Source organism: Belonocnema kinseyi, chromosome 3, assembly GCF_010883055.1.
Source record: "Belonocnema kinseyi isolate 2016_QV_RU_SX_M_011 chromosome 3, B_treatae_v1, whole genome shotgun sequence".
Lineage (NCBI taxonomy): Eukaryota > Metazoa > Arthropoda > Insecta > Hymenoptera > Cynipidae > Belonocnema > Belonocnema kinseyi.
Genome location: NC_046659.1, coordinates 10,846,530 through 10,862,682, shown reverse-complemented (window position 1 = coordinate 10,862,682; position 16,153 = coordinate 10,846,530). Strand labels below are relative to the sequence as shown.

The 16,153-nt window shown below is 30.1% G+C and overlaps 1 protein-coding gene across 1 annotated transcript; it reads right to left on the bottom strand.

Annotated features, from left to right (window-relative positions):
* Positions 1-866: 866 nt before the first annotated feature.
* Positions 867-8,608, bottom strand: LOC117169430. The gene is made up of 5 exons (XM_033355806.1): positions 8,494-8,608; positions 4,851-5,076; positions 4,479-4,697; positions 4,096-4,315; positions 867-1,931 (listed from the first exon to the last, which is right to left on the bottom strand). The coding sequence occupies exons 1-4, from the start codon at positions 8,515-8,517 to the stop codon at positions 4,302-4,304; spliced, it is 483 nt and encodes a 160-aa protein (XP_033211697.1). The 5' UTR covers positions 8,518-8,608; the 3' UTR covers positions 867-1,931; positions 4,096-4,301.
* Positions 8,609-16,153: the final 7,545 nt, after the last annotated feature.

Genomic DNA, 16,153 nt, shown 5'->3' with positions numbered 1-16,153 from the left:
TTTTAAAAATACCGTGGGATTTTAAATAATTATTGGAGCACTCTATCAATCGACCCTCAGGATCAATTAGATAATTAGTTGAAAAATGTATTAAAATTCCTGATAATATGTTCAATTAAAAGCTCTTGAAAATGCGTTAGGTGTTTTAAATATAGCATGCAATCCCTTAAATCTCTTCAAATTATTGAAATCTATTGAAAATTTCTCCGAATCTTTAAAAATACCTAGAAATATTTTTAAAGAATTCAAAATAATTTAGAAATAGGTATAGACTTGAATTGAAGTTTTTATTGAAATAAAAGTGTCTACTGTGATCTTTTATTTTAAAAAGTGACTGAAGAAGTGATTTGAGAAAAGAAGTTACAAGGCAGTGACTGCGTGGCAGCCTTGATTATTTTTACAGTTTCTTTTCAAAAAAATTCCCGGGTTTTTTGCGTTTTTTTTTTTCAAAAGTCTGCCCTATTGAAAATTCCAACGTCTGAGACGTCGTCGTTAACTACGTACGAAATGACGTCGTAAACTACGTCTGAAACGACGTCGTAAACTACGTGTGGAAAGACGTCGCAACCTACGCAAGAAACGACGTAGGAAACTGCGTCGGAAATGGGGATAGTAAACGACGTTGGTTCCGACGTCGTTCCATACTTGGTTTACGACGTCGGTCTATAGGTAGTTTACGACGTCGGTTTATACGTAGTTTACGAAGTCGTTTCCTACGTAGATTACGACGCAGCTTACGATATCACGAAAATTATTTTGCTAATACTATAATACATTATTAAAATTAAAAAAATAAATTAATATAATATTTAATTAGAATATTCTTTCCAGTTACTCTTTATCGCTTGAAATGAAACAAGTTGATCTATTTATTAAAATTATTTATTTTCACTCGTTGTTACAATATTTTAAGTATCTACCAGGTAGCATATAAAACGAAAGGAACGGATTATAAATGTTTTAAGTTAGAAAAACAAACTCAAGAGTCGTTATTCCAATTGCAAAATATCTAAACCGACATTCACGGACCATTGAATAATTTTATAGATATACCTATATGTATATAGAATTGTCAAAAATCTTTCAAGGAATACAAAGTGTGTTGCAAAATTAAAATTGAATGAAAATTGCATTATTACGCATTTTAAACCCAAAAGAACAAGATCCTCGGACGCAGCCTCACTGAGAAAACGAACCTCTTCAATTAGACATTAATAATAAAATACAATTTTTAATTATTGACCATTTAATGGTTTTCTAGGTGTGCCTTTCACTTCCAAGTCACTTAATCGTTAACTTTATATTTATAAAAATTGCAAAGGCCATTGATTATTCCAATAAATCTTAGAAACAAAACTCAAGCAATGTAATTATTGAATGCATGAGAATGAAAACTCGTTAGAGGCCATTTAAAGTTGGCATCCCAAGTAATAGTAGTTAAAATAACCAAATGTAAGGATCAACTCCAAATGGCCTTCACCGAGTTGTCATTCTCATGTTTTAAATTGTAAGAGACCTTTCCAGGATTCTTTTTTATTTATGCTTAAATTTTTCTTCTAAAATGTGTTAGATTAGTCATTCGGCCTTTTTTGTCAATTTTGTAAGTGCAGTAAAGATTAATAACTTTTGAACTTGATTGTTCACCTAGACTATTCTTAACATTGACAAATGCCAAATTCTGAACAAAGAAACATCACAGTGGACATTATATACAAGCGAATCTTTAAGCTTCTGACAACAGGACCCCAGGACGCATATGCTTCGACAAATTACCCTTTTATACTCTCTAAGAAACAGAACCTCTTGCAATTATCATAGTTTTCTGCGCACATCATATATTTTTGACCTTAAATGACTCCAAACTTTTCGCATTCTATTATTTCGCTGCTTGCCGGTTACAACAGCTTCCGTAAGTTTGATATATAGACAATCTGCAAAAAGATAAAAAATAGTTTCAGTAAAGCGCTATAACATTATTTCATTTAATATGACATATTAAAAGAATCATTTAGGTGCGAATAAGTCTAATTTGCAAAAGATAACAGAGAAAAAGTGTCAGAGTGGCCGTTTTTTTCGAGAAAAAATTCCCGGTCAATTTTACGGTCTTGAAGAAAATAATCTTTGATGAACAGCACTTAAATCAATCATGTCTCTTATTGTCTTAAACCCTTTGCCGACGATCTTTCAAATTAAAATATATTCTATTACATTTGTTTACTAAAATGAAGGACTGTGAGAAAAACAGTTTAAAGACTTTGTAATTTTTGACCGGATTCCTTTCCAATCACGGATAGAAATCTCTGGACAAAGAAAGATGTTTTTAGATAAAATTAGGCGACGCATATCTTTTCGATTTCAGAAACAAAATTTTCTATGAAATTATGATTATTTCAGATCTGCTACAGATTAATGGCACAGATTAAGGTGACTAATTAAAACTTTAAAGTGACTAACTGTTTACACAGAAAGATGCCTCCAATATCAATAGAAACAGTTTACTTAGCTGCTAAAATATTCGATTCTATTACAAATTTTAATTATAATTTTCCATTTGCAAGACTATATGAAATTCTCTTGTTAAATTAGGTGGTGAAACCCAAGGTAATATTCAGGCAAATTTTAATTTATTGTCTTACAAGCTAAATAAACCTCCAATATTTAACTGCCGTATTTATATTTCGATAATTTGCAATCGAAACTAGAAAAGCAGAAATTTGAGAATGGAAATAATTTAAATAATAATATTGCAGACTTTGCAGCATAAAATGCTCTCAAAACAGGATAAATAGGGTGATTTTGATGGAAATATAATAATTGGGACATTAAATTCTTTTTAAAAAAATGAACGTAAATGGTATATTAAATTGAACATAAAACGCTTGAACCGTTAAATTTTTAGTGAAATAAATAAATTTTCAATCTAATAAATAACTTTTAAATCAAATGAATAAACTTTGAACTGAAATGATGAATCTTAAAAAAATTACTTTCGAACAAAGTAGTTCACCTTTCAACCAAGTAGTTAAATTTTACAACAAAGAAAGACGAATATTCAGCAAGGTATTTGAATCCTCAAGCAAATCAGTTTATTGATATTGAGCCCAACCGTTGCATTTTTATTCAGAAAAACATTGAATTTCTACAAAGAGATGAATTTTCAATAAAACAGAGGAATTAAAAAAAAATAGTTGAAATTCCTACTCAAAAATATAAATTTTTATTTCAAAATGAAGTAGTTTAATTTTCAATTAAAAAAAAAAATTTTTTAACCATAAACATTTTTTTCCCACTATATAGTTTAATTTTCAATTTAGGAAATGAATTTGCAACTAAAATAATAAACCATCAAGAACAAATCAATGTTTAACAAAATAGTTTAATCATCAACTAAAACAGCTTATCGTATAACCAGTAAAGATTAAATCTTTACTATAGAAGAGATGAATTTCGAACAAAGAAGGTCATTTCAAACCTAGCTAGCTACATTTTTAACCAAATAGTTGCATTTTCAACCAAAAAGATGAATTTTCTACAAAGGGTGGTGAATTTTTGACCAAAAAAATTCTGTTTTCAAAATATAAAGTCGAATGTTCTAGAAAAAAATTAGCTTTCGAATGCCACGATGATAAATTTTCAACAACAAAATTTATTTTCACCCAAGAAGTATCAAATGAAGTAAAAGAGAAATAGCTACAATAAGACACATTACTTATCTACCAACAAAGATGCATTCTCTGTCCATAAAGACGAATTTTCAAAAAAGAATTTTAATTTTCGACCAACAAATAAGATTTTTCAGCTACCTACTTGAATTTTCGATTTTTTAACTTCAATCACGAAATTTCCAATTTTCAAAGAAAAAAATTCTGCAAAAAAATATAATAGTGAACTTTTTAAGCAAAAAAGAATTACCTTTGCACCATAAATTACTATAGATTCCATGCATAGATTAATTGAAAATGTAAGTTAATAATACAATTTTTTCAATGTTAATCTGATTCGAAAAGTTTTAATCCGACTTTATGACTTCCAAATATACTAGAATATAGGTTCTTTAACCTAATGTAACATCAGGAATATATCCAGTACTCTCACCTTTTACTCTTTCATATTTTTCGGGAGTGAGAGGTACCCTCTGTTAATCTGGGCTACTTTCTTGTTCTTTATTTGCTCTCTTTGCATCCAAACAACTTTTTTGAAAGCCCTCTGTCCCCCATAGCTTTTGAGCAACTTCCATCACAAATCTTGAGTCCGAGTAAGTTTTCATTGTTTCCCATATATCAGCATGTAAAGGCGTATCTTCATCTAAATAGATCTGTCGTGGAAAAAATGTATTAGTAAACTTGATAAATGACATATTATTATAATATCAATGGGAATGGTTCAGGCGTGTAAAAAATATTTCTATAAAGAAGAAAATGTATATGCCCAATCTTCGTGCATATCTAAACTTTTTTCTATGTATCGTACACTCGTACCAGGCGTCGAATTCCTTTGTCTAAACAGTGGGGGTCCTAGGCATCCCGGTGATGGATTCTTGGATTGTTCACTTTTCGTTGCCGATTGTCTTCGAGATGTTGATGATTGTATTACTTGGTTAGTTCCGATTGATTCGAACATTCTTCTAGAAGGAAGGTTTAAATCTCTTTCATCGTTCTTAAATTCCGATCTATTTTTTCCATTATTGTCAATATCATCTATAAAATAATTATTGATCAAATATTGAAAAGATATTAAAAAAAATTTGAATATAAAAAAATATTATAGGGTTTGACAAGAGAGGTTCGATAGTGACTGTTATTAAAAATATTCTCAATTTATTTAGTGTCATTAATTAGCACTATGCCTACCATTTGTCCTTTTCAGAGAATTTGGGAAGCTGTCATCATACGGAACAATCAAGACAGTGTCATCAGATTCAGAACTTTGCATGTCATGAGTATGAGAATTTTCTATTGAAATATTATATATCATTGATTTTCGACTCTGCATCATATTAGCGTATTTTCTCAAAATTGTTTGGCTTTGCTGTCGTTCTACTTCCTGTTGATGAAGGTCGAGTTTTTTGCTGGCTCTCTACAAAAGCGTAAACATATAGAAAAGTCAACATTTTTTGGAATAATAAATAAGCAATACGGAATAAAAAGAACAGATTTTTTTACTGTTGGGAACATTTCAGACTTATATTGTATACTACTATTTTTCCACTAGTGGCATTCTCAGGGACATCGAGTTTCCAAATTGGTTGAGCTTATGCCGATTTATAAAATTAAATAGAAGGTACTGATGAACGTTTGTATACTGCTAAATTTTTGGATATATAAAAAAGTTCCAAAATTCTTTATAAAAAATCTTAATATGGAAAATTCCGTAATATCCTACGGAGCCTTTCCATTATTTTTGAGTTACTAAAATTAAAAATATATTTTAGTTTCGAAGGCCAATCTTATAAATAAAATCTTATAAGTGAAACAAGAATAAATTAAGTTTTTAATCTTTAGACAGCAATATTTTTTATACTTGTACATAAATTCAAATTCGTATTCATAGGAATTATACATTTTTAACTTTTTAACTTGAAATACTCGTACTTAAAAGTGAAGAATTTTGAACTTATAATTGTTTTGTTATTAAATTGGAAGCTCCCAATATTGTACATCTTAAACTTCAAGATTATCAGAACCCCCATTTAAAACTTAAGCCATCAAAACTAAAATATTTTAAATCTCATGATAAAGTATCATGCAAAGGATATCTTATATACAATATGAAGAGAGTATTCTTTACAACGAATAAATTTCCGAAAATTAAATTTTTAGGCTTTTTTAGTTTGTAGTATTTAGAGTCTATTATAATTATTTCTTACAATAAATTTATATAATTTTACCCTATTTCCCAAGGCATAAATACTATTTTTATTTACGTTAAGTCTTATTTTTATCAATTGAAAAGTTAATGAATTTGTAAGCAAAACCTATTGAGACTTATAAACATGTAGAATTTGTATCAAAATCGACATTAATTTATCCTACTGAAAAACCCGGCGATTGATCCGACTTCGTATCTTATTAGGATCAGACATTGAATCCGACGGCGGATTTTTCAGTAGGGGGCAGCACTTGAATTACGTAACGGATTATAAGCCCTCTCTAAGACCCCTACTTCTCCTGTAACAGACTGTGACAAAATATCCCCCCCCCCCCGCCTCTTATATACCGATGTCCCTGCCTTTTCCCCTACCAGCTATTGACTTGCGGGTTAGCCGGTGTCCCCTTCCCTGTGAGGTCCCTATTGTAGTGAAATGGCTACTTTTTGTCTGACACTTTTTCTAAGGTGTCAACTTTCATTGAATCATGAAATATTCGTAAAGGATTATTTCGATAAATATCAATCTAATTATATTTTTTTAAAGTGTACTTTAATGAAATTGCAAAACCGCACATATCAAGCCATAAACCAACACACTATCCTTATGTCTTTACTATCATTCTTCCCTATCATTATTTCTTTCCAATTTTTTAGAACAACAATATACATATCGTTCAACGCTGGAGACTTTAAGCTTTTTTTTTAGGTGTTTCTGTGATTTTTTTTTAACAAGTGGTGAGCAATCAAAGTAAGGGTCGCTTACTTTTGACGACAACTTTAGTTATTGCTAGTAGAATTAGCAGGGTGTCCGAAACTTAATTTGTAAAATTCTCTGCTTTTTTCTTGACTAATTTTTCGTTTTTCGTCATCATTAACATTCAAATACCAGCATTTTAATCTTGTAATACTTTCAACGCATAATCTTTCATAAACAGAATAAAACAGTATTTCAGTTTAAAATTTAAAATTTTCAAATTTATTAATCTATTTTAAACAAAAAAATGTCTTCTCTACTATGGAAGATTGATTTTTAACAAAATACTTGCATTTCCAACAAAATATTAAAAATTTTAATAAAATAGTTGAATTTTCAACGTAAAAAGATAAATTTATAACAAAAATGATCATAGCTTATATTTCAAACGACATGAAATTTACTTACAAAAAAAGCATTTGCAAACCAAAAAGACGAATTTTCAACAAATAGAGATTTTTCACTCAAGAAAGAAATAAAAGCTTATATAAATTGTTGAACCTTTTAGCCAAAAGATGAATTTTCTCCACAATATATATATATATATATATATATATATTCTACGAAGCTAGGCGTATTTCACTTTTTCCCATTCTTTTATTAGAAAACCCGAATTTTATTCATTAAACCTTGATAAAATATTAAAACTGGATTTTTTCGAAAAACTTACAATTATATTTTTTTCCTAATTTTTGTTTAAATTTGTGTGATGCATTCATAAAGAAGATATCTTATGAGTTTATTGCGGCTTAATAACTTTTGCGCCCAGAACTTCTTTTTTATAAAATCGATTTTTTAAATCTTCAATATAAAAATTTGTACGGCAGAAAAGTTCTAAGGAAAATACCATTTGCTCTTTTGCTATACCTTGCATCGCTGATGATAAAAATTTTAAAATATTATATATTTAGGAACGAAATTCTCCTGGCCTCAAACATGGTTATGTCCGCATTAATCTATTCTTTCTAATATTTTTAAGAAGTTTTTAATGACAGAAGAAAGGCATCTTATCGCCTTTTTCTGGCTGAGACATTTTTGAGGGCGGGAAAATTTTTTGTCCTAAACATTTAATTTTTTAAAATTTTTATTGTCGGCAATGCAAGACATTGCAAAATCGATAATGGTATTTTCCATAAAACTTTTTTGTCCTGCGAACTTTCATCTTCACATTTTTTTATATTTGTGATTGCTTGTGAGAAAAATTAGAAAATTTTATTTAACGAAAAAAAATTCCTGACCACAAAAGTCATTTAGCAAGCATAAAAGTAACTGGATGTTTTTTAAACTTTCTAGAATTTTAAAGTGAATTTCAAACGATGATAAATGCTATTAGAATAATAAAGAAAATAAATATACCAATAAGGTAAAAACATAAATATCTATTTTCAAAATTTTAAAATGAAAAATTCTACACTAGAAAAAATTTGTACTGAAAGCGGTACAATTAAACTTCAATAGGAGAAAAGTGAATTTCAATCTTCAATCTAAAATTGCTTTAATTGCTTTAGATTAGAATCTGAAACAGCAAAATTGCATTTAAAATTATTTAAAAGGGTCTGCTTTTAAAAAACTTGCATTGTTTTTAAATATTTCAATTTATTAAATATTGAAAACCCTAACCTTACAATTTTTATGAATTGCTAAGGCTTATAATTTGAAATCTATTTTCAGAATAATTATTTTCTGTTTATACAAATCAGTCAATTTAATTTTCAGTTATGTACATTATTCCATTTAATAATTCAATATTATCGAATTGAAAATGTTTTCCATCAAATTTCTATATTCAATACGAACATTTATTTCCAGATGAAAATTAATTTGAGGTTACATTATTTTTGGGGAACTTTTGAGATTAAATTTTTACTTACTTCCCAACAGTAGAATATAAGCATTGAGTAAAAGGTTGGCTTTGTATTCTTTGTTCTTTATATAATCACTTTCGTGTTTCGGGTCAAAATGTATAATTTCTGTTATTGGAACCATCCTTAGCAAACCGTTTGTGAAATTAATATATGCGTGCGAAATAGACATTTTTTAACGTTATTTTTCACTATCACGCGTTCTCAAAACCCATATAACTTTTCTCTTGTTCTGAGCAATCTTAGAAATGCTTTTGAAATATGTGCACATAAACACATCCCCGTCTGTGAAAACTTCGCAAAAATTCGATCTTGTGTTCGATCGGCCGACCGGCTCGGACCGGCTTCCGTGGGGTTGCGCACCTGTGGAGTTATGCGCGTTGTATAGAGTGCGGTAGTGATCCAGATGGGAAAATGCTACTTTCCTGCTGTCAAATTGATGTGTACGTCAGATAATAGTGTTATTTACTTTGGATTTATATAAAAATGTAAGTACACTCTTATTCAATATTGTGAGAAAAGCTTGATTTTTGTCACAAACAAGAAACGCTCTCTACCCTTTTTAGCTTACGATACAATTTTTAGGTTGGGATATTGGATCACAATTCTCTCAAAAGTATATTTAATGCCAATATTGTTTTAAATCTTTGTTTAAAGCGACGTAGATGAAACATGAAATTTTATAATTTAGCCTTTATACTTTTAGATATTCATTACAAATTATGAAATTTAATTTTTTACATAATAGTTATTTTTTTATTTACTTTGTTAAGAATAATTGAATATTGCGATGTCATCCACTGAATGCCAAGAGAGTTCGTTCAGTGATTCAAAATTTGAAATATACACTTTTTAAATAAGAAATTTTGAAAATTAGCGCCAACTTACCTTCATTCATAACTGAAAATTTTAGGATTGTAAATTAAAAAATTGATTGATTTTTTTTCTTTTTGAACAAATTAATTATGGTTTTTTATTTGTTGCTTTTTTTCAAAATTTATCTCTTTCTGTAGACATTTTATCTTTTTCAGTTGAAAATGCAACGGTTTGGTTACAAATTTCTGTTTCAGTTGAAAATTCTTTCATTTCAGTAGAAAACGAATTTCTTTCCGTAAACATGAAATTATATGGTGGAAAGTTATCTGTAACACCGACTATCGGCCTAACTCTGGGCCAAAGTCGGCCCGGAGATCGGCTTAAAGGGATTTTTAAATTCTTTTTAACGAAAAAAGAAAAAAATTATAAATGAATTTCGAAATATTTCAAGTAATTTTACAGAAGTTTAAAATATTTGAGAAGAATTAAAAGAAGCAAAAGAATTTTCAAGAGATTTTAGAGACTTTAAAATACTTTTTATGAGTCCAAGAGATTTTTAGTGATTTTAAGGGATTTTGGGCCATTTCGATGTATTTAATATGGTTTAAAAAGTGAGTCACGATTTTTTTAATAGTCGGCTAACATGGTCGGGCCAAAGTTATAATTTCGCCGTTAGGCCGACTTGTAGTGGTCATGGTTGGGCCAACTATGGTAGTCAATAGTCGGCAAACAGAGTTGGGCCATAGTTATCATTTCGGTATCTTGCCCAATGCCTGACTGGCATAGTTAGCCCAACTCCGAGAAAGTTGGCCCGACTATGGCTCAATGGAAAATTCGCACATGGTTAGTTCATCGTTTTATTTGAAAGTTTAATTATTTAATTGAAAATTTCACTGTATCGTAGAAAGATCATGTTTTTATTAAAAATGTCTTTAAGAAAATCCTAATTTTCAGCAATCTTGGTTTCGTAGGCTTCTGAATACCAAGCAAATCCATATTTTAATTAAATATGAAATAAATCCACGTAGATAGAGGGGACAGGACAGGGGTTCGTCAGGAAGTACATGTTTGTCAATAAGGAGGTGACAAGGTGGGGGGGGGGGCGGTAAAGAGTGGTAAAAAGTTGACTACGTCGTATATGGACGGCCCAAACACCTAAACTTCAAACTTGATACATTCTTAATTTAATTTTCCACAAATACTTTCTTGTTTTTTTTTCTAAATGACTCAAGCTTGAATATAAAAAACGTTTCAAGGTCCACCTATAAAAAGTCGAAAGTGGCACCCACCTCCTTTGGCATGTTTCACTATTCTAATTGGAACTATGCTTAATTTATAAATCTAATTACTTGAATTTTATATATTCACTTAATAAGTTAAAATACGTGCACTAAGTATTATTGGTGCCACTAGACGCTTTATTTGTTAAGTATACGTCACAACTATTTTTTAGATTACAAGCTTCCAATGAGTTCGAGCAGACGGATTAGATATAAGGCGTACTTAGCACCTGACTCAGATGAACAAATTCCATCATCTCCTTGGTACAGGCATAAAAAGCGATTCACAGAAAAGGTCGGAACATAATAAGTATGTTACTGAATTTACATAATTTTAAATTAAAGAAAGTTTTGTATATTTTCTTTTTATTCTAGGAAGCAGTTAATCTCCCACTTGATGTTCAAAACAATAAAGATAATGAGATGTTAAAACATCAAGAAAAGGAGATGGACGAACAGAAAGAGAATCAGACGAACGTACAAGGCGATCTGATGGAACCAGACAATCCAAATATTGCAATGGATACGGATCAGGTTTCCGAAAATGTCAACAGTTTGGAGAGCTTCCACTCTACTGGACAGACCTGAATTCTGATTTTTTCGGTAACACAAATTTTATAAAATATTGAATGAGGCAAATGACATTTCTTTGTACAAAAATATTGAGGTGTTGGTCACTCTTCATATGTGCTGTATTCATCCTTAGGACATTTTTCTAAATCACTTGAAAATTATTTTGACTCAAAATTTGTGCTCACACGGAGAAAATTTGTTTATTAAAATTTACCCAATTAGTTCGGTTAATAGAGGACATTACTGCATTTAGATAAAGCTTACAATTATTTTAGGATTTAACTCAAAACAGAACTATAAATATTACAAAAGAGTTATGTAAAATCTCAAGTCCAAAAGTAAAAATTCTGATATGTAATAAACCAGGCGGAACAATTATATATATATATATAGTTTATGTATAGTGTGAAGTGTTATATATAATATTTATTTTTTTTTTAAACAAAAAGTGTATAAAAGAAATAAATACTTTATATAATACTTCACACTATATATAAACTATACATAATATTTTCGCCTGGGAATTCATTAAGGATTGTATTATTTTCCTACCAGTATATCATAAAATAGTGCAAAGTAATGTAAATTTTTATTAAATGAAGTTATAACTTCCAGAATTTTGTATAGATAATTTTGACACGTTTGATTTTATTCCTCAAATTCTAACGAAATTTAATGTATTATATTTTATATAAATTTAATTTTTAAGTTTTTAATGTTCCATTTTTCAAAAATTTAAAATATTGAAAATTAAATAATTTAGAGTTTTAAGGTTACAAAATTTTTAATAAAAAAGTTATCCAATGTGCTTATTTACTTCCTCTAAATTTATAAGACTGTTTATTAATTAAATGTTAAAATAAGGGATTTCAATGAACATGGAGCAGCTATTTTTTGTATGGTCCTGACGTAATCGTACTTTAACTTTTTAGCCGAGATTTTTTTCTCGATATTCTAAGTGTTAAGTTAGCTGTGAGGTCTAGTCGTTAGCGATCGAATGCGTTAAACTTAGAGTAGGTGGTTTGAAACCCGTCACAGCGCTTTCGATTTTTAAAAGCATTAATATTATTAAAAGCGTGCGACTATATTATATGCAATGTATTTTAATTTAATGTAATTTTTTAAGACAAATTGTGGAAGGATGTGTGTAGTATGTGGATGACCTTCCACCTAACTGGTAGGTAATCGACATCTCATTTTACCGAACTGTCAGGGAATCGTTAATATCTAGTTATATTATTTTTTACTGCATCGCGAAAAATTATAATAAATTTATATTAATAATTGATATTTTCATATCAAATATTACCCTATTTCATTTTACATTACTGAATGTGAAATTTGAATAAAATGCCGTAATGTCCTCCGTTTACCGAACTAAGTTATGTAAAATTTAACACACAAATATTCTCCGTGCAGAAATCTGGAGAACTTTTTAGTAATAAATTGGATGAAAATCTGTTTAATATAACGTTGCTACTGGACATTTGAAAGCTTCGAGAAACCTTGAGCTCCTCAAGACTCTAAACTTTCGAGAATTCAATACTATTCGAAGCAATTGATCTTATGGAAATTAGGACAGAGCACTTAGTTCAGGTACTAGTAATAGTACTTAGATTATATTTCACCTTTTATTTTAATAGCAGTGATCACAGTTTATACAAGGTGCTTAGAAAAAGATTCTCTTCGATGTTACCAATTTCAAGTATTTGGAATTGGAACATGTAAGAAATATCTTTCTACAAAAAACACAAAACAAAAATCAAAAAAATTAGATTTTTGTGTAGACTGCAGTTCGTAGAAACCAATTATATTGTTAATTAGAGGAAATTAGGTGACACGTATTTTTCTGATCTAAGAAAAAAATGCTGTATGTTATAAGTATTTATACTTTGTAGATTATTTCTAAAAGAGCACACGTTTGTGCCTTAAATCTATAATTTGTGACCTATTTGAGATATTTAACTTTTACTTGCACATTCTAGTAAGGTATACGAGGTGTGTTCAAAAAGTAAGGAGACTTTTCAATTTTCGTGGGCTACGTACATTCAAGTTTTAAATTTTTTGTTTTGTTGTGTTGGTACACTCGTCACGATCATATGTTCACAGTTTTTACTATATAGCTCGTGTTGTTTTTCTGCCAGAGGCGTAAAAGGTTAGAAGGGTTTGGTGTGCTCGGCGACTTTCTTCTTTCGAAAAAAATGGAGGAAAGAGTTTTCATCAAATTTTGTATGAAAAATGGAATCCAGTGCTCTAAGACTCTTGAAATGTTGACAGTTGCATACGGTGAGTCTACTCTGAGTAAGAAAAATGTGTATAAGTGGTACAAGCTGTTCCAAGAAGGCCGAGAGGATGTCGAAGACGAACCTCGCCCTGGACGTCTCAGCACGTCAACAGCAGATGAAAACGTTCAAGTAGTGGAAGAAATGGTGTTGAAAAATCGCCGAATTACCATCAGAGAAGTTACTGAAGATGTTGACATATCGGTTGGTTCATGCCATGCTATCTTTCGCAAAAAACGTCCGGAACTTTGGAAAAACAATTCGTGGCTTTTACATCACGATAATGCACCTGCTCATTCATCGTTACTTGTGAAAGATTTTCTGACCAAAAACAGCACCAAAGTCATGCCTCAGCCTCCATATTCACCGGATTTGGCCCCCAGTGACTTTTTTCTTTTCCCAAAACTGAAGAGACCCATGAAAGGACATCGATGTTCAACGATTGAGGAGATAAAAACTGCATCGCTGAAAGAACTCAAGGCTATACCACAAAATGATTATCAGAAGTACTTCGATGATTGGAAAAAGCGTTGGCACAAGTGTATTATATCTGAGGGCGATTACTTTGAAGGGGACAACATAAATTTTGAGGAATAAATGCATATTTTTTGAGAAAACCATAAAGTCACCTTATTCTTTGAACACTCTGCGTATGTCGTCCTGTTTTTAAAGTCCGTCGGCAAATTGTAAAAAGCTTCAAACTTCTCAAAATCACATTCAAATTTTTTAAAGCGTTTTTTGTAGAACGCTTTCAAGAAAAAATACTTGCCACCACAAAAATGGTTTGACCTCCAATAAAACTTATAGGAAGTCTTCAAAGTTTAAATAACAAAAATTTCAAACATATTTTTTTCTCCCTTAAGTCTGAAAAATGCGTATCGCCTAATTTCCTGTAAAACAAGCTTTAATATTTGTTAAGCTGACATTAAGAAAGGTTTTCAAAATTTGAGACTTTTTAGCTGCTGCCAATGCATTCGATTTCAAGGAACAATATCTTAAAATCTTGAGAAAAAATGTATAAGGTTTTTCAAATAGTTATATATTCGTGTTTTTTCAAGTATTTTTTTTCTAGTTTATGGAAAAAATACTGAATTTCAAAAAATACTTCGAATAATTCAGGGTTATACACTACAAGGATTATACTAGAAAAAATTACAAAAATAAGAAATTAATATTTATCTAATAATAAAAATACTTATAAATTTTGTTAATGAGTATTTTAACATTTTATTGTTTATCCATTTTTCAATATTTGCTTTTCTTGATTTCTCAAGAAGTGTTGCTTTTAATAGAAAGCGCAACGATGTTGAATAAATTTTGGAAAGCAACAAAAAATATTAAATAAAAAACTAACTATCACAGTTTGTGGAAAAGTTGTTAAGAAAAGGCGCTTTCATGAAATTTACGAGATATCCCTTGAAATATACATATGATACAAAAAGTTTCGAGTAATTATTGAAATCCCTCTTTTTACCTCAACAAAGTCCGCCCTCTTCATCGCCTCTGAATATTTCATAAATAATTTTATAAATATGAGGACGTTGACGGTTAAAAAATTGCTAACAATTTAATCGAGAAACTAAACTCTGATGATAAACCATTTGTGTACCCGAAATTTTAATACATTTTTGTGTATCAAGCCAAAAATTTAAAACCCCTTAAAAATATATAATTTCTTATGCTTTTGAAGGGAATTCTGCTGACAAACATGTGTTAGAAAGAAACTGTTTAACCTTTTGCCGCCAATTATTTTGCGGCATCCTCTTTCGAATCGCGCTACACAGAAACAAAGAGTGAATTAACAAAGGGCGCATACCTTTTAAATGCACAGTATTTTTCTTTTCATTTTTAAAACCGCAGTCGACAAATGGTTAATTCTAGAGTATCAAAGATGTGAATGTAGCAATTATTATTAAAAATTATTTATAAAATCGAGATAATTATCACCATTATTTATTTTAACTAATTTTTTAAGAGAACTGAAGTTGCACTTTATACAAATTTATTTTAGGTTAAAAGTGTTTATTTAACAATATTTATTTGGTGATAGCAATTCTGATCTAATCCTCAAGTTGTAGAGCTCATTATAATCCCTGTAAGTTCTGTGCAAATCTCTTTGTTACGGTTTTATTGGAAAAGTTGTATTTAAGAATGATACAATTTTCAATGTTAGATATAAATAATATTTTCTTTTCATAGGATTTTTTTAACGAAATCTTGCCAATGAGATTTTGAGAGAATAGCTCAAGGAATAAAATAAGCCCTGCAACATTATGAATAAATGAGAATTGCAATTTTTGCCTAAACAGAAAGAAAAACCATAAAATCCTAAATAGCTGTTGTCCAACAAATGATTTCAACTTGAATTTTTTTTCGATTCATAAACTCAATCCAACCATCCATCCATCCATCCACCCACTCATATATTAGTCGATCCATCCATCGAAACACACTTATCCACTCGTTCATGCATCCAACCCATCCACTTATTCATCAATCAATCCACCCATCCATCCACTCATTCATAAGTCCATTTATCCATCGAAACACCCACTCATCCACTCGTTCATCCATCCGACCCATCCGCTCATTCAACCACCCATCCATCCATCCACTGATTCATGAATCCATCCATCCATCCATCGAAACACCCACTCATCCACTCGTTCATCCATCCAAACCAACCGCACATTCATTCACCCACCCATCCATCCATCC

Coding starts and splice junctions, on each gene's coding strand:
- LOC117169430 (XM_033355806.1), bottom strand. CDS start 8,517: ATGCTTATATTCTACTGTTGGGAA. Junction 5,077..8,493: donor TTATATTCTACTGTTGGGAA/GTAAGTAAAAAT, acceptor ACGCTTTTGTAG/AGAGCCAGCAAAAAACTCGA. Junction 4,698..4,850: donor TTCTCTGAAAAGGACAAATG/GTAGGCATAGTG, acceptor ATTATTTTATAG/ATGATATTGACAATAATGGA.